General features: G+C 35.8%; 1 protein-coding gene across 1 annotated transcript in view; it reads left to right on the top strand.

Annotated features, from left to right (window-relative positions):
• Positions 1-18,494, top strand: part of DOCK10 (dedicator of cytokinesis 10) — a 385,255-nt gene that overhangs the window by 152,764 nt on the left and 213,997 nt on the right. The window contains exon 2 of the mRNA XM_044669448.1: positions 17,697-17,816. Coding sequence (XP_044525383.1) covers positions 17,697-17,816 — 120 coding nt within the window. The remainder of the gene's footprint in view (positions 1-17,696; positions 17,817-18,494) is intronic.

The raw sequence follows: 18,494 nt of genomic DNA, 5'->3' as shown, positions 1-18,494 counted from the left end.
ATAAAAGAGTTATAAAAAATAATATATCCTGGTAGCATTGTCAATTAGAAAGCATACCCTTAATATTTTTATTAATGTTTTTCTTTGCTTGTCTGTCTAACTTTAAGTAAGCATTGGAGTTTGCAGTACTGAAAATATGTAAACAGAGCATACCATTCCTGAGCATCATTTTATTTTTCAAAATAGAATGAAAGAAATCACTGAATTCTAAAAGCCATAAATTATTTACAGAAATTAAAAATGTTTATATAGCAATGTAAACACAATTCTCTTTGAGGCTATCTGATACCTAGAAGTCATTAATTTAAAGGATTTTAGAATAGTTAGAAACTTGGAGGCACTCAAATTTCTACTTTTCCCCTCTGACATATACCTTGCCAATATTTCAAGGGAAGAATGAAATGTTTGTAAAACTGTGTATAACTGCTAAACAGTTTTGCCACTTACATACACACACACAAACTATATGTATATATATATATATACATATATGTATGTATGTATGATATATATTATATATTTATATATGTATGTATGATATATATTGTATATAACATACATACATACATATATAAATATTTTTGCATCTTATGCTGTGCCACCACCAGACCCATAACTAGGTTGAGGTGATGGGCTTTATACTAAGACATCAAATTTAGAGGACACTGATAGCATCTCTTTCAGTGAGTATAGAAATAACAAAGGATGGTCCTAGCTGGTAAGCATAATGAGTTACCAAACTGTGGATTCCTCCCTTCTTTTCTCCCCAAGCCCATCATGATATACCCTCCCCAGTACTATCTGATCCTGGCATCTATATCTATCTCTTCTCTTCCTTATGAGAGCAGACTTGCCCAAGCACAAAAATGCCTAGTTAGATTTCAGCCAATAAATTCATTTCCTTTTCCTTTCATCTTTTGGAAACTAGCCTCCCCCTCCCCAGTCCAACCTCAGATATTAGAACTGAAAAAAGACCTTGGAAATTATTGTTTGTGTACTCTGTATTCCTTTATCGTAAAGAAAAAAGGTTTGCACTTGAATGTGAATTTATGAGTTTTTGAGTGACAGGAAACAAAAATTGTGACAGATATGTTGGGACTGAGAAGAGGGTAAAACTATAAATATTAAACAAGCCAAGTCATGGAAAAATGCAGGGAAGTAAGTGATAATAAAGACGGACTCAAAGAAGCAAGGGAAACTGAGGAAATAAGTTTTACAAAAGGGAAAGGGCTGGAGGAACTGCAGGTTGGATGAGTTGAGTGACAGTGTGAAGAAAGACATGCTGAGGAATTGATTATAGGATCAAACTCAGGTTATCATGGGACTGAGATAACATATTTTCATGTGATTCAGTAATTATGATTGAAATCCAGCCAAAAAAAGATTTTTTTTCCTCAAAGACCTAGGCTAAGAGAAGAAAGTCTGGTTGGCCTGGAGGTCCAGCTCAAGACAGGGGATATCTGTTTATCTTGGCAAAGCTGACCTTTGTGAATATGCAGTATGTGTGTAATGTGCTTACCTATGTATATTATATACTCCAAGCTTGCTCACAGTGTAGTTCATGCATTATGAAAGCCTGGCTTTGAATGAGATTCTTTGGATGACTCACTATGGAGGAGGGAAACTGCAGAAACCAAACAAGCCAGGCTGTGATACCAAGGAGAATCCTTCATCCCTCCTCAGCAGCTATGGGCAAGGCCAATTGACAAACTCAAAGTATACTTTCTAGGGGTACTTCGGTGGCAATTTTCAACTTCATCTTTTGCATATTCCAATTCTTTCTTCATTACTTCTTCCCATATCCCATCCCTACTAATATTTGTTAAGTGCCTTCTATATGGTAGGTTCTGGGCATACAATACAGAGAAGTAATCCATACTCTCAAGGAACTGACATTATAACATTAATTTACTAACACATTCTAACAGGAGAGAAAATAGGCATATATAAGTATAATAAAATGAATACAAAGAGAACAGATATAAAGGAGGTCTGTCCAAGGAAGTTAGGAAGCAAGATATCGGCAATTAAAAGGTGGAAAGATTTCATGTAGAAAAAGATGGTTCTTGAACTATTGAAAAGAGAAAAGGATTCTATGAGACAAACTAAAGAGTTTATTATAGGCATGGTTGAATAGCCAGTGGAAAATCATGAAAATAGGAAGTGGAGTGCCATTTGAGCAGCATGACCAATTTCACTAAACTATAAAGTGTGGGAAGAATAGCAACTTACAATGATGCTAGAAAAATGGGTTATGATCAGGCTGTGAAGAGTTTTAAAAACCAAAGAGAGGAGTTTATACTTAATGCTAGACATGTAGACTGACCTCAGATGCTTGCAAGTTGTGTGACCCTGGGTTAATCACTTAATTCCTATTTACCTCAGTTTCCTCATCTATAAAATGAGCTGGAGAAGGATGGCAAACAACTCCAATATCTAGGAAATCCTAAATGGGATCATTAAGAATCAGACACAACTGAACAAAAACAGAAGCAAAAGGGAACCTTTGAAATTTATTCAGTAGGGGAATGACATGAAAACCTGTGCTCCAGAAAATTCATTTAGAAGCTATGTGGAGGATAGATTAGAATTGGAGACATTTTAAGCAGAAACCAATTAAGAAGCAGTCTCAGTAGTTCAACCAAGAGATTGATGAGGACCTGGACTAAGATGTTGGCTCTGTGTACTGAGAAGAGAAAGATGCCAGTAATGGTATGGAGGTAGATATGGATTTTAGCTATAGATTGGCTATGTGTGACAAGGGAGAGAGATGAATTGAAGATAACAACAAAATTACAAACCTAGAAGCCTGGAAAGATATTAGTATCTTCAGTAGCAACAAGTAGGTTCAGTAAAAGGTAGGTTTGGGTGGGAGAAAGATAATATATTTTGTTTTGATTTATCTTGAGGAAATACAGTTTGAAATGTTCAGTAGACAATTAATGCTATGGGATGGAAACTTAGCTTAGCCCAGACTTTTGTTTGGGACTGAATAAGTCAATCTGATAACTATCTGTATAGAGATGATAATTATAAACTCATGGGAGCTGATGAAGTCCCCAAGAGAAAGAGTATAGAAAAAGTGAAGTCAAATCAGGATAGAGCATTGGGAAACATTCACTATGTGTGTGATATGGATGATGAGCTTGCAAATAAGACTCAGAAAGAACCATCAGACAGACCTAGGGAGAATAGTGTCACCAAATCCCATAGAAGATATTTTCTAAGAGGAAGGTAGTCAGAAGAGTCAAGGATGAGAATGGAGATTAGACCATCAGATTTAACAATTTTAAAATTATTGCTAATTCTGGAAAGAGCAGTTTCAACTGAGGCAAAGGAGAAAGCCAAATGGTTGAATGAGAGGACAGGAAATGAAACAATAAGTATAGACAGCTCTTTCTAGAAGGGAGGAAAGTGGAAAGGGTAATAGTTTGAGGGCATGATGGCGTCTTGGGAAGTTTTTGTTTGTTTGTTCGTTTTTAAATAAGGGAAAATAGAGTTTGTAGTCAGTAGGATCCTAGACTGAAAGAAAAATGGGTTTTAGAGGTCATCATATCTAATGTGCTCATTTGAAGAGAAAAATGAGGCACAAAGAGCTTAATTTTTTAAATTCAGCTCAATGCCCACTATGCAAAGTATTGTTCTCATCTCTAAGGATAATTACTGTAACTTTTGTGACGTATCCATATAATGACCCTAGTTTTATGAACCATCTGCCTAAAGTAGGCCATACAGGTCCAGAAAGAATCCTAAATACTAGATTTTTCATTACCAGGAAAATGTTCCCTTTCCTCGGAGAGCTTGTCAATATGATTAACGAATCTTTAATAATACATTCTCTTACCCCCACCCCATCCTGTTGTCATGCATATATTTTTATCCAAATCTCTGTTGGTAACAATTTCAATTGTAACCATGTCTTAACTGAGAGGAAGTGACTTTAAGAATGGGAATAGATGCCCAGAGTGAATAAAATTTGGGGAAAAGTGCTATCTGTTTACGCCCATGACATATATGATGTAGACTGGCTATGTTTAGCAAGAATTGGTCAGACAGTGATACAATATCATTTCTTTATCTAAATCTTCTAACAAGGAAAGGAAAACATTGAATGTAGATCCATTCCCTTGTAGGCCCTTTCACCTCAGGTATGTTAGGAAAGAGACAAGCTATTCAAAAGTGGAATGGGAGATTTAGAAGTGGCATATTGCTCTCTCCCACCAGAGCTATAATTAGGATTGGGCTGAAAGGATTTTGATATCAGACATTAAATTTAAAGGGCACAAATAGCACTTTCACTCTTATTCAGTCCTTGGGGAGATCACTAGAGGACTTAAAGCAAAGGTTAATAACATGTTGCCTGCGTTGAGAATGGATTCCTATTCAGGTATAGATTGGACCAAATGGACACACAGATCCCTTTCAATTCTGAGGTCACAGATCAATATTTCTAAAATCTTTTCAGATTTAATTAGAGAAAAAAAGAAGATTTTTTTGCTTTTTCACTGTTTTTTTTTTCCTTACTAACAGTTATCACTATTTTTTTCTCATATTCGCCCTAAGAAATTTCAGACTGAAGAGGGAATAAATGAAGGAAGAGAATGATTGCCTGGAACTATAAGAAATATTTTTCAAAGTAAAAAAATGAAAGTTTTGATAAGAAATTCAGACATATATAGATGATATAAGCTTAAGTTTGTTTAGGATTCGAAGAAGCACTTGATTTTTGTCAATTCAATTAAAAGTTCCAGAAATATACCCCAAGGCATTAATATCCTTGTGCTTTAAGAGAGGGACTAGCAATTTAGTTTTGATGTATTTTTAATGATATTTATCTATCATTTTCCCAAAGTGTTTGTAGGAAACTAAATGGGACACATAACAATTTGATTTGCCTCTTCTCGGGCATGATTCTCACCCTCTCCACAAATGCCATTTTATGAAGTCTTGGAGTTAACAATCTTTTCAACTACTTTCCAGATTTGAAGGGGGAGGGATCTAAATTGTGAACTGTGGATGAGAGAGTTATGTCTCTGATACTTTATTTCCCTCAAAGGACTGAAAAGATCTGAATGCAAGCTGATTGGAAATCCTACATCAGACTAATTTCCAAAAGATTATTTTAATCCCCTAAACTTTTCATCTCCTACACTTATTTAAAAATAAAATGGTTTAAAAATAAACAAATAAATAAAAAGGTTAAGGATATGAAATCTTATGATTTCTTTCAAAAGGTTATTTTGAAAAATCAATCAGGCCAGGCCTAAAAAAATATGTCAAGGTTGGGGTTTAAAAACATAAATATTCTCATTTATACTTCTTTTTCTCAGAGTCATTATTACTAATCTAATTACAATTCATTTTTAACTCTATGCTAAGGATTCTTATCCTTTTTGAGTCATGGAATCTCTTTGGCAGTCTGGTGAAGACTATGGACGCTTCTCAGAAAAATCATTTTATATGCCTAAGATCTAGATTTACTAAGAAAATGAACTATAATGAAATGCAATTATCAACATATTGAAAACTAGTTCACAGTTCCCAGTTTAAGAACCCCTGGCAATGCAATAGTAGCTCAAATGAGAATATCTACTGAGTTTAGTAGATCTGTGAGGATTAAGCAATTTAAATGCTATTAACTCTACTTCTTCTGAGGATACATTTCATCTGAGAAGACATTATTATCTTTGTTACCAAGGGAATATATTTCACATCTATAGGCTCATGGAATGTATTCATTGGAAAGGACCTGGGATATCTTTTGTTTGAACCCCTAATTTAATGAACAAGGAAACTAGTCCCAGGGTATTGATAATTTGTCCATCTTCTACATAGCTGGTAAGAGACATGACAGATACTAGCACCTAGGTTTACTGGATTCAAGCTCACTGGTTTTTTGTTTGTTTTGTTTTCCATTCTACCATCCTAAAGATCATTACCACTCCTTCTTAGAATTTCTAACTTCCTTTGGAGCTCAGTTCTTGGGCCACCTCCTATGAGAAGTTTTTCCTGACAACCTCCTACCCTCATAGTTCTTTGTTCACCAATAGAAAGTAAGTTCCTTGATGGCAGGGAAGATTGGTTTCTTGGTATTACCAGTACATGGCTTAAAGTATACACTAAATAAATGCTTGTTGAATTATGTAAGGTACCTAGTGCCCCAAAAGTCTCTGTGATGATTTGAACTCATAAACCTTAAAATGGCATTAAGACTTTGGGACCCTTGTATTATTGAAATTTCTCCTTATTTTCATGATACTGGTAAAGGCTGAAAAAGAGTTCAGAAGTCAGTTTGAATACACTTTAATCCTTACTTAACACCTTTCTTCTTGGCAGACATGGCTTATCTTGGTGTCCATACTTAAGATATGTGGGCAGTTTCTACTCTGATATAAGACCAAATGAGCTTGATCTCACTCCCCTGGGCTGTGAGCTGCTATTAAAGATCTAACAGTAAGATTCCTTAAAAAAAGGAAATGACAAATCCAAGGGTAGCTGATTTTGAGCCATGAAATTGAAGCAGACCCAAGCATGATTAATCAGAGAATTACTATAAATTTACATTGATAATTAACCTTTGATTTTTCATTACATAGAATTTTTATGTCTATTTATACAGAGATCGTATTTATATTTATACAGAGATAATAACAAAAAATAATAGTAAAATTGTTCTTTATGTCCTTACATGTGTCTTCAATTCTGTAGATTAAAAATGTTTATTGCTGCTCTTTTTTAATTTTGATTTACTCACTGATCTACCTCCCACCCATTTTCCAAATCAAAACTCTCTTTATAACAAATTCAATCAAAGAAAAATTAATACATTAGCCATATAGAGAATATGTTTTATTTTATTTTCTACCTGTAATCCTAATCTTTCTGCCAAAAGGTGAAAAAGTATGTCTCCCTTATCAGTTTTTTTAAAAACCATTCTCATGACTGTTTATGATAAGAGTTTTCAGATCTCTCAGAATTATTTCCATTCAAATTGCTATAATGGTCATTATGTATAAATTACTTTCCTGGTTCTGCTCTTTTCAATCTGCAGCAGTTTACATATATCTTTTCCATATTTCTCTGAATCTGTAAATTCCATCATGGTCTTGACATGAGTAATAGTCTTCTCTAGAAAAGTCATTTTTAGGGAATACAACCTTTGAACTGCAAGAAAGAAGTGTGATATGAATTCTACAAAGGTCACTCATCCTTGGGACCCAGCTGCACCTAGAAAAAACATTCTTAGTTGTTATCACACTCCAGGAGAAACTGTGTTACCCCTTTGCATCGGTGTCGTCTCTTTATGTACTGATTAGTACTTTTATACACTTGAGTTGTACCCACTCTCATCACAGACCTTGTGTATATTTGTGGAAGAAAAGTTAATTAGCTCTTACTGATTTTTAGTGGGAAGCTCCTATTCAAAAATACTCTAAACCTAGCCTTCCAGGATTATCCCTCTTGGGATCCACCTGCCATTTTGAGTGAGGATCGATAAAGTAGTTCCAAAGGGGTGCTGTACTTGAATCTCTGCATTTTTTTCTTTTGGGAACTGTCTAGAGCTCCCTGTTTTAAAAGATCCTGCAGTGTCTTATTGCATAATATGAATAATCCTTTTGGAGTATAAATAATCACTCTCTGATTTCTCAGTTTTATGTGTCTGGCTTTTCTTAATGTAGAACACTATAGACTAAAGACCAAACAAGGAAGAAAATTTACGTATTCATCAATTAAGATTCTGCTTATATTCAGTTCAGCTCTGCATGTTTGCATGTTTGAATCATACCTGTTTTCATTAGAAACATTAGCTCCATAAGTCAAAGATAATTTGCTTACAATTAGATATAAAATCAGATGTAAATTTTAGTCATCAGCTTTGAAAAGTGCCCCAAATTCAGTATTTTCACACAGGGAAGAATAGCTCACTTTGAAGTAGCAACTGATAGTTGCGATCAGTGCAAAATGTCTTTCTGACTTAATACATGATTGTCATTCTCTTTAGAACTAAAAATAGAACATTAATAGATGAACTCCTAATTGTGCTTCCCTTTTTACTGGCTTAAGCTTTTGTTCTCTCATATAAAATCTGCTACTTGGTATTAATGATCTCTGTTCTCCCCTACTTTTTAAAAAACTAAAAGTAGAATTTATTAGGTGTTTGTGCTTCATCTTTTATCTCATACTTATTATATTTATTCTTTCTGCTTCCTCCCTAGAATTGTTATTAAAGGGTTAAATTTGAAAAGTCAAACAATTAAATATTATATTGACTTAAATATACAGCCCCCTACCCCTGGTATCCTCTCCATAGGGGAAAAAATAGGTAGGTAATCTATTATGCAAAATAAAATAATTACATAAAATTATCATGTAAAACATGGGTATGGACAAGGTGATTCTTTCAATCCAAAAAAAATGTGTTTATAGGTTTAAAGCTTGAATGTCTTCTAGTGAGGGCCTCTTATTTTACAGAATAAGGAAAATGAAGTTAATGTAATATCAGTGGCAGAACTGGAAATCAAACCCAAGTCCTATCAGTGCAAATCATTCTTCTTTACAGTGCCCCATGATACCTCTAAACATCGTTATTATCACTGCTTTTATTTTAATTACCATGATCTTACTACAAATATGACTAGAGTACCCACTCATGTTTTATAGAAGTTAGAACCAGGGGAAAATAGAACTAATATAATTGTACGAGAAAGATCTGGGCTGGTAAAAGGGTAGAGTCCCACCATCTCAAACCCTATTTCCAGCCACCTTAGCTTCCCACCCTTTATCTTGCCTGTATTCCAAGGTCCAAATAGGGTATTCTGCTACCTCTCCATATTCTTATACTGGGCTCAGTATCCCTAGACATGACCCATGACCCACAGCTAGGAGATCATGAATCTCTTCTGTAGCTCTCCTAAAAATCAGTAAATAGTTTACAACACAACTAAAAGTTGTGAGAAATGAAACCAAGTCTTGTTGTTATACTCTCAAAGATCTGAACTTCATGTTGATGTTTGGAGTTGTGGTTGTTGTGATGTCACTGCTCTAAGACTTTGAGAAACTAGATTTGATCTAATAAGAATTGTTAGAACTTCTCCTGTGAAGTCTGGGAATGACCTGCCAAATTGCTCTGATTTGGAGATGACAGAAACTGTCTTGTTGACCTGTTTACATTCCCTTATTTGGTCCTATAGCCTTACTTTCATATAGGGAACTCTGGGTGAGGAAATGCCTATCAAGTTAAATCAGAAACTCTTCTGCAACTTAGGATTTGGGTTGAATAATTCATAGTATTGGTCTTTTGATTTTTATTTAAGACATTCCAGGTGAGAAAATTCCCCCTAGAAATGTAGACCAATCACAGGTATTTATAAAACATCTACTATTCTATGCCAACCACAGTACTAGATGCTCAGATTAAAAATAAAAAAGATAAAATCATTTCTGCCCTTGGTGAACTTCCATTCTTTTTTTTTAATTTCTTACTTTGTTTTTCTTTTGTTTGCTTTAAATTTCATTTTTATTATCATGCAAAACACTTCCATTTTGGTCATTATTATATGAGCACACTCATACAAAACCAAAACCCCAAAATAAAATTATAAATACTCTGATGTGAAAGATAATGCGAGTTTATCTGCATCCATCCAACTCCAACGCCAACAGTTCTTTTTCTGGAGGTGGATAGCATTCCCTGGAGGAACTTACCTTCCAATGAGGAAAACAACACAATCAAAAATAGGTATATGCAAAATACATACAAAGCAAATACTGGGAGAACAGAGAAGGCTAATGGTAGAACTTGGCTCTTGACTAAGTCTTAAAGTAAACCAGGGATTCTAAGTGGTGGAAGTTGGTACGAACCATGTTCCAGGCATGAGAGATAATGATTTTAAAGCCACAGGAATGGGAGATATAGTATCATATGAAAAGAATGGCAAGAAGTCCAGAAGAGATGGACCATTGAGTGGGTGGAGTGGTGAAGGTAAGAAGGAGGAGGGGAGGTACACGCAAGAAAAGGTAGCATGGGGTCAGATTTTGAAGAGCTATAAATACCAAACATTTGACCTTACAGGCAATAGGAAACCACTGCAGCTTTTTGAATTGTGTATGTGTTGGAGGTGAAGAAATAGATGTGGTGACATGGTCAGAGATGAGCTTAAAGAGAACCACTTTGACTATGAATGATCAATTTGAGTGATGAGAGACTAGGAGGCAATTATAGTAGTCCAGGTGAAACATGATGAAGGTCTGAACTAGGGAGGTACCTGTGTGACTGGAGTAAAGAGGACCTATGTGAGATTAAAATGAAAAGATTTGACAATTGATTAAATATATAGGATAAATGTGATGAGTCAAGCATGATGGGCATGTGAGAGGGTGATAGTGTCCTTGATAATAATAAGGAATTTTGGAACAGGGTCAGATTTGGAGTGAGAAGACAATGAATTCTTTTTGGGGTATGTTGAGTTTGAGATACCTTGTTTTTGTTCAGTCACATCCAACTTTTCATGAATTCATTTGGAGTTTTCATGGCAAAGATACTGGAGTGGTTGGCCATTTCCTTCTCTAGTTAATTTTGAAAATGAGGAAACTGAGGCAGACAGGGTTCAGACATGCCCAGGGTCACATAGCTAGAAAGTTTCTGAAGCCAGACTTGAACTTGAGAAGACAATCTTCCTGACTTCAAGCCCATACTCTGTACCACTTAATTTTACCACAGTACCAGAAGGCTGTTGATCATGTTGATCATCAAATGGCTATTGATGAGAAAATGATGTAAGGAAAGATTCTAGAACTGAATGTAGAAATCTGGATGTGTAAATTTGCATAAATATTTGAGCTCATAGGAATTGATGAAATCATTAAGTTTAGAATGATTAGAGAGCCTGGGAGAGAACCTTGGTGGAAACCCACAGGTGAAAGATATATGAAAAGTATGCAAAGGGCACTGAGGAATCCTGGGTAGGTAAGAGGAAAACAAGGAAATAACATAAATTGGTGAGTTTAGGACCTCCTAGTGGAACACTAGGCAAATTTCCTTTATCTCCTCTAATTGCCTATATTATTTCTTTCCTTATAAAAGAAAAAAAAATGGAAAATTTTTTTCAAAAAAATAAAAAAATACCTGATATATTGAAAAAAATAATAAAACACTTTTCCTAGCCAAAAAAAAATCAATATCAATGCAATTCTAAACTTAAAAAAATAAAAAAAAACTTTATTCCCTATCTTAGAATCAGTGTTAAGAACTGGTTCCAAGGCAGAAGAGTGGTAAGGGCTCAACAACTGAAGTTAAGTGTTTTGCCCAGGGTCACACAACTAGGAAGTATCAAAGGCTAGATTTGAACCGATGTCCTCCCCAACTCCAGATCTGGATTTCTATCCATTGAGCCACTTAGCTGCCCCTATCCCCTAAATTATTTCAATAGATTTGATATTCTTTTTTTCTTGCAAAAAAAACCAGAAAATTCAATCTTGTGATCTATAATGTGTAAAGACAATACAAAAGAGAAAGGGAAGTAACCACTAGATAGAGGACAATGTTAGAGGAAGGGAACAAGTTATTAGAGTTTACTTGCAGCAGATTTTGTAATTTAGCCAAGTCAGAGAGCCATGTTGGCTCAGGTACTAGGAAAGGTCTAGGAGATCAAGAAAGTTAATTAAAGAGGCCAAAGTGAAAGAATTCTGAGGCTGAAGGCAAGATGGCCTGGACCAGTTCTGAGAGAAACACCTGGTGTCCTGGAAAACTGATTTAGGTGAGTGAGGTCTCAGGTTCTGGGCTGGATCTTTGCCTCTTTCAAAATAGGCTACGATAATGAGAAAATGTTTCCTTTGTGTCGAGGCCCCATTCTTTTTCTATGAAATTAAATTGGAGATTATTTTTGGATGTGGTTAAATGGAACAAATGGACACCCAAAATCTCTAGATGCTAGGAAAAGAGCATGGCCAACAACTCACCACTCTTTCTCCACACCAGTCCTGGTGCATAATAAAAGGTACTAGTGAATTTCTTTTCACATTCACAGAATCATTTCAGAACAGCTAATGAAATTCATTGCTCATTTGAGATAGAGAATATAAAAGGCATTATAAAAAATCCAATCTGATTCAACATAACCTTGGCACACATTTTATTCCAGTTGGTCCATTTCCAAAAGAAACAGACAAATTAAATTCAGGAGAGACAAACCTACTGTTGTTAAAAGTTTTAAATCAACTCTGCTCAGTTACTGGCTTCTCTCAATATCTCAGGAAGGAGCAGTTATGAGAAATTAATTGATCTTAGCATCCATGCTCTACTAAAACACTGAACATCAGAGTGCCCCTGGTCCAAACACAATTTCTAACTAAATAACTAGGATTTCCCTTTCACACATACAAAATACATTTGAGCTAAGCTTTGCCAAATCTCAGACTAGTAACCATACAGAACAGCTAATTACCATTTTCCCATTTAATTTCATGTTCACAGGATTATGAACCAATATTTTGAGTTAATTGATCTAATACCTAACACATAATCAGTGTGTAATAATGTTAATTGAATGATACCTTGGAAAAGGAATTTCCTGGAAAGTCCCATTTCCTTGCTTAAAAAATAATAATAAAAAAAGTAGTTAATCAGAGGTTGAAAGTCTTTGGCATTCTTCTTGGAGTCCCAAAACTCATTTTTATGTCCCTTTTGAGGCCACCTATTCACTTTCTTTTTCACACTTCATGCTCCCAATGGTATCTTGCTCACCTAAGCCATTTTTTAGCCAGCCAATCACTTTTTTTATTGACAGATTATACTTTAAGATAGGAAGTTGATAAGAGTAGGGTTGTCAAACAACAGTAAGGGACCAGCTGAGGTTATGAACCATCATGAGGTGTGTGTGTGTGTGTGTGTGTGTGTGTGTGTGTGTGTGTGTGTGTGTGTGTGTTTTCCTTCCAGGGATACTTGGGCAACCTTGGCTTTCCATCTCATTGTATGTCCACAACTTGTTCTCTTCTGTAGCAAAATAGGTGAATAAAGAAAAAAGAAATTAAGAAAAGCTTTGCCTCCAGTGGAAAAAAAGCAAAAAAGTTTGACCATGTTCATTGGACTTTAAATCAAATGGATTTTTAAGAAAGCTCATAGAATAGGATGAGATGAATCTTTGACTATTTTTTCCTCAAAGACAACATTTTTATAACTTTAGTTTCATCTCTAGAGCAGAAACTCTTAACCTGGGGCTCATAATTTTTTAACCCATGTCTTCTGTCTTAGAATCTACTCTTTGAATTGGTTCCAAGGCAGACGCTAGGGAGTGGTGGTTAAATGACTTGACTAAGGTCGCAGCAAGGGCATGTCTGAAGCTAGATTTGAATCCAAAACCTCTTGTCTCTAGACCTGACTTTCAATCCTCTGAGCCACCTAGCCACCCCCACTTCAGAAACTTAAAAAAAATATGTTAAAAGCAGTATTCCAATATAATTTATTTCCCTTGTAATCTAAGGATTTAACTTAATTATTCTGAGGAGTCCCTAGACTTTCAGACTTCCAGAAAGATCACAAATAACTGGCTCTGGCTCTGAGACCCTGGACAAGTAATTTATCCCAGACACCTCCCTAAGATATAATTAAACATTTGTTTACTAATCTGCATCAGGGAAAGGAGTCTCCACACTAGGAATTGCCTATACCACAGAAATCATGGGCCAGATGATTTTTTTAATATCCATAGAACTTATTGATTATTTGTCCTGGGACACCCAAAATGATTAAGAACACCTACTCTAGATAATAACTGCTCATATTTATAACATGCTTTCGGCCTCAGATCAAATTAGATGACATCATTTGATCCACAGAACAGGTCAATGAGATAGACAGAGTTACATTTTATGAATGAAGAAATTGATGGTCAGGATGGGTAAGTGATTTTTCCAAGATCACACAGCTAAAAAAATGATAGGTAAAACAAGGACTTGAACCCACATCTTGTGATTCAAATATTTTTTGCCTCATACCATAGTATTATAAGATTTAAAACATTAACAGATGATAACTGAAACAGTGCAGACCTTTTATATCACAGATGAAAAAAACAATCCAGAGAAGGTAATTGCCTGCCTTACGTCACACAATTAGAACAGAGACAAGCTTATAGCATAGATCGTTTCATTGCAAATTTAATACTCTTTTTGATATACAATGCTGCCTCCTATTTCATGTCTTTGAGTAGCAGTTTTGTCAGCTGCAGGGGTAGACTGCGTGACCTCTAAGAATCCATCCATTTCTAACATTCTTTGATTCTCTGGACTATTCAGTCATCAATTACTTATGCTTTTAGCAAAACATGATGTTGTTTTATGGTAGAAGTTTTGAGATAGCCCTAGAGCTGCTGCCCCACCAGTTCCTCTCATCTATTTTATTTGTGTTCTTGGAAAATCATCCAAATAATCCTTTAAATGCTGTTTCAGGTCACCCACTAGCAATTATTCAGAGATTGAAGTATGTTGTTGCAGCATTAGTCATCAGAGATCTTTGGAGGGAGGCCTAGAAATCAAAGACAAACAATTTCCCTTTTTTTGTTGTTGTTTTGCTAATTTCACTGTACACTTAACAGATTCTGTGAAATGGTTGAAAAATGCTCAATTGTGGGCAGTGAAAAAAGATGTTTGCTTTCTTTCATTTAAGGAAGAGTTCAGTGATTACTTACTTAGATTTCAAGTTTATCCCCAGGATCAAATCTTCCAAGATCCCAGAATTTACTACACAATATACAAAAAAAATCTCTAAGAATTTTGTCTAAGAATCATAATAATTATGATAACTAACATTCATATAGCACCTTCTATGTGCCAGGCACTGAGCTGAGTGTTATTCAAAGATTATCTCTAGGTAGGTATTATTATCCCCATTTTGCAGATGAGGAAACTGAGGCAAATTGAGATTAAATGACTTGCTCAGAATCACCAGTCTAGTAAGTATCTGAAGCTAGATTTGAACTCAAGCCCTGAATCATCCTCATTCAAGGTCTGGCACTCTATTCACTTTACTACCTGGCTATCCATGAGAGGTAAATGTGGATAAAGGGTTGGTCTTTCAGTCATGAAAGCAAAAATTCTAGACTTGCCTTTGATGGGTAATGGCTGTGGGAGCCTGGATAAGTAATTTATCCCAGATATCTCCTTTAGATTATAATTTAACATATATCTACTGATCTGTATCAGTGGAAGGAGTTTCCACACTGGGAGTTGCCTATACCATAGAAACCATGGGCTAGACGATTTTTTAAAAAATATCCATAGAAATTTTCAAACTGACTAAAATAACAAAAGGGCAAAATGACAGATGCTGGAAGGGATGTGGAAAATGGGGACACTAATACATTGTTGGTAGAGCTGTGAGCTGATCCAATTTGGGAGAGCAATTTGGAATTAAACCCAGAGAGTTATAAAGCTGTATAATATACTCAGACCCAACAATAGCATTTCTTGGTCTGTTTCCCAAGGAAATCAGGGAAAGAAGAAAAGAATCCATATGTTCCAAAATATTTATAGCAATGCTCTTTGTGGTGGCAAAGAACTGGAAATTGAGGGGATGCCAATCAAGTGGGGAATGGCTAGACAAATTGTGGTATATGATTGTGATGGAATACTACTGTGCCAAAAGAAATGACAAGCAGACTGATTTTTTTTAAAAACCTTGGAAAGAATTACAGAAGGTAATCAACAGTAAAATGAGTAGAAGTAGGAGAACATTATAAACAGCCACAGAATTAATGTTGGAAGAATAAACTGTGAAAGTGAACAGAAAGATGAAACTTGAAAGACCTAATTTATATGTACATGTTGATCTTCCTAATGATATCTTCTGTGATGCAGGGAGGGTGGGGAGGAGCTGGGACCTTGTGGATAAGATTTTTTATGTAGATATGAGGAAAAGCAAGCTAAACATATTGGAGACTTGTAATTCATTTACATGCTATCTATTTTAATCTGTAGAAATGCTTGTTTTATTGGTTTTGTATAATTTGGAAAAATAAATACAGGAAGGCCAAATATATATATATATACATATATGGAGAGAAAGAGACAGAGAGAGACACAGAGAGAGAGACAGAGAGACAGAGAGTGACAGAGAGAGAGACAGAGATAGGGAGACACACAGAGAGAGAAAGAAATAGAGATCCACAGAGCTTCATTCCCTTCCTTGTCTGTCATCTTCCCCCTTATCTCCACTCTCCCTAATCCCTTCTTTCTATATAAGAAGGCACTTTGGCTATTATGTGATTTCTCTCCAGAATCTTTTCTGTTTCCAGTGCAATGAGTCCATAATGGGTCTGTTGTGCTGTTCTATTAGAGACAAAACCCAGCTCCTCTCATCAGCAACAAGGATGCTGAGAGCCAAGCAATTAATTCTGACACTGGATCCAGGCTTCAGTGCCAATTTAGACAGCCTGTGGTACTTTTATTGCTCGAAGGATGCCAGCATTTTAAAACTGACCAACAAAGGCCACAAGGAAGTGTCTAAACCAGCAAAATATTGAGCAACAACATTTTTGAGGAGGTCACTCTACAGCCAAAACAAAGTTAAATGCAAAAAAAATTTTTTTTTCATGGCAATGCATTGTCCAAAAGCAAGATTGTGCTACCGTCTCACTTTTATCTCTCATGGGATATTTAACTTCCTTCAAGGTTCAGCTCACATGCCATCACCTACAGGAAACCTTTCCTGATTTTCTTAATTATTAGTGCTCTCTTCTAGAAATTATTATGTATCTCTCTCTCATACATTGAATACCTCTCCCATAAGAGGAATGAAGATGAAGTAATTAACGATCAGAATATAAGCTCTGAGAGAGCAAAGATTATATTTCTGTTTGTCTCTGTGCCTCCAGGCCTTAGCAAAATGTCTTGCTTACACATTAGTGCTTAAAAATGTTTTTTATATTGGATCCAACTATGTAATGAATTTGATTGCCCCAAGGATTGGAAACTGTGTGGAATCAGAGTCAAGAATCAATGGCTCCAAAAAACTTTTTTATACTGTTTTAAAGTTGGAAGTAGTAGAAATATTGCTAGGGAAGGGGAGAATTGGAGGGAATAGAATGGCTGTCCTCACATGTTTGAAAGGCTATGACACAGATGGGGAATTAAGGCAGAACCAGGAAAAAAATGAGTGGAAGTTGCCAAGGCTTCAATTAAGTGTGAAGAGTAAGGAAAAACTTGCTAACAAATGGAACTGTCCAAAAGTAAATGTGCTACCTTGGGAGGTAATGGGGACCAGACCACCTCATTGGAAGTCTTCGAGCCGATGCTGGATGAACACTTGTCTTGCTATCATGGGAATTCTTTTGGGGGTGGGGGATGGGAGGGATGAGTTGAACTATTTTGCTCATTGATAAACTCACATACTCTTCAAAAACCTTGAGGCTCTGATTTAACCAAAATGAGACCGAGGGGTAACTGGGTGGCTCAGTGGATTGAAAGCCAGGCCTACAGATGGGAGGTGCTAGGTTCAAATCTGGCCTCAGACACTTCCTAGCTGTGTGACCCTGGGCAAGTCACTTAACTACCTAGCCTAGCCCTTACCATTCTTCTGCCTTGGAACCAAAACATAGTATTGATTCCAAGATGGAAGGTAAGGGTTTAAAAAAAATGAGACCCACTGTGATCTGGGAGACAATATGGATGAGGTTACCATAATGTGTTTTCTTTTTCTATAGCAAGAGAAACCCAGACTTCTGGAGCCTTTGGATTATGAAACAGTCATAGAAGAGCTTGAGAAAACTTACTGGAATGATCCTCTTAGAGATCTCATTTTCTTCCCCAATGATGACTTCTCAGTAAGTACTCTTTTTTTTTTCAAAGCATTTAAATCCTGATTGAGTTTAGGGTGTTCTGTTTAATCCAGTATTGGACACAGTGCCTGATCAGTGAGACTAGTGGTTGGGTTTGATGGGGAAAGTGAATAGTCTTGATAATAAACAATTTAAAAATAAAGATGATGAAAATTATCCAGATTTGAGGAAATGAATAAATATTCCAAGTTGTTTCTAAAAATAGTGAATGATAGTTTTGGAGTAACATGTTAGCCAATTTTTTTATTTCTTCATAAAAGTCTAAAAGTATGTGGAATGGTTATATTAGAATCATAGATTGTGAGCTGGAAGGAGCCTTGGAGATTATTTTACCCATTTCTTTCTTTTTTCAGGGGAAATAAACTGTGGTCCAAAACACTGGAGTTTTTCACACAGCTGTCAGAGCTAGTATTCAGATTCAAATCCTCTGACTCAAAAGCTACAACTATATAGATTATACTGCACAAGTCAGGTGAACCAGCTAATTTAGAATATAGTAGAAAAGAGCCCTGAATTTCGAACTGGTAGACCAGGGTTAGATCTCTTCTGTTTGGACAAGTTGCTTAACTTTTTCTAGATCTCAGTTTCCTCACCGGGTAAAATGAAGCACTTAAACAAGCTAATTCCTAAAGTCTCTCTGAGCTCTGAATCCTTTTCAGTCCT

Source organism: Gracilinanus agilis, chromosome 3, assembly GCF_016433145.1.
Source record: "Gracilinanus agilis isolate LMUSP501 chromosome 3, AgileGrace, whole genome shotgun sequence".
Classification (NCBI taxonomy): domain Eukaryota; kingdom Metazoa; phylum Chordata; class Mammalia; order Didelphimorphia; family Didelphidae; genus Gracilinanus; species Gracilinanus agilis.
Note: the sequence above shows the minus strand (reverse complement) of the source record. Positions and strands in the feature narration are given on the sequence as shown.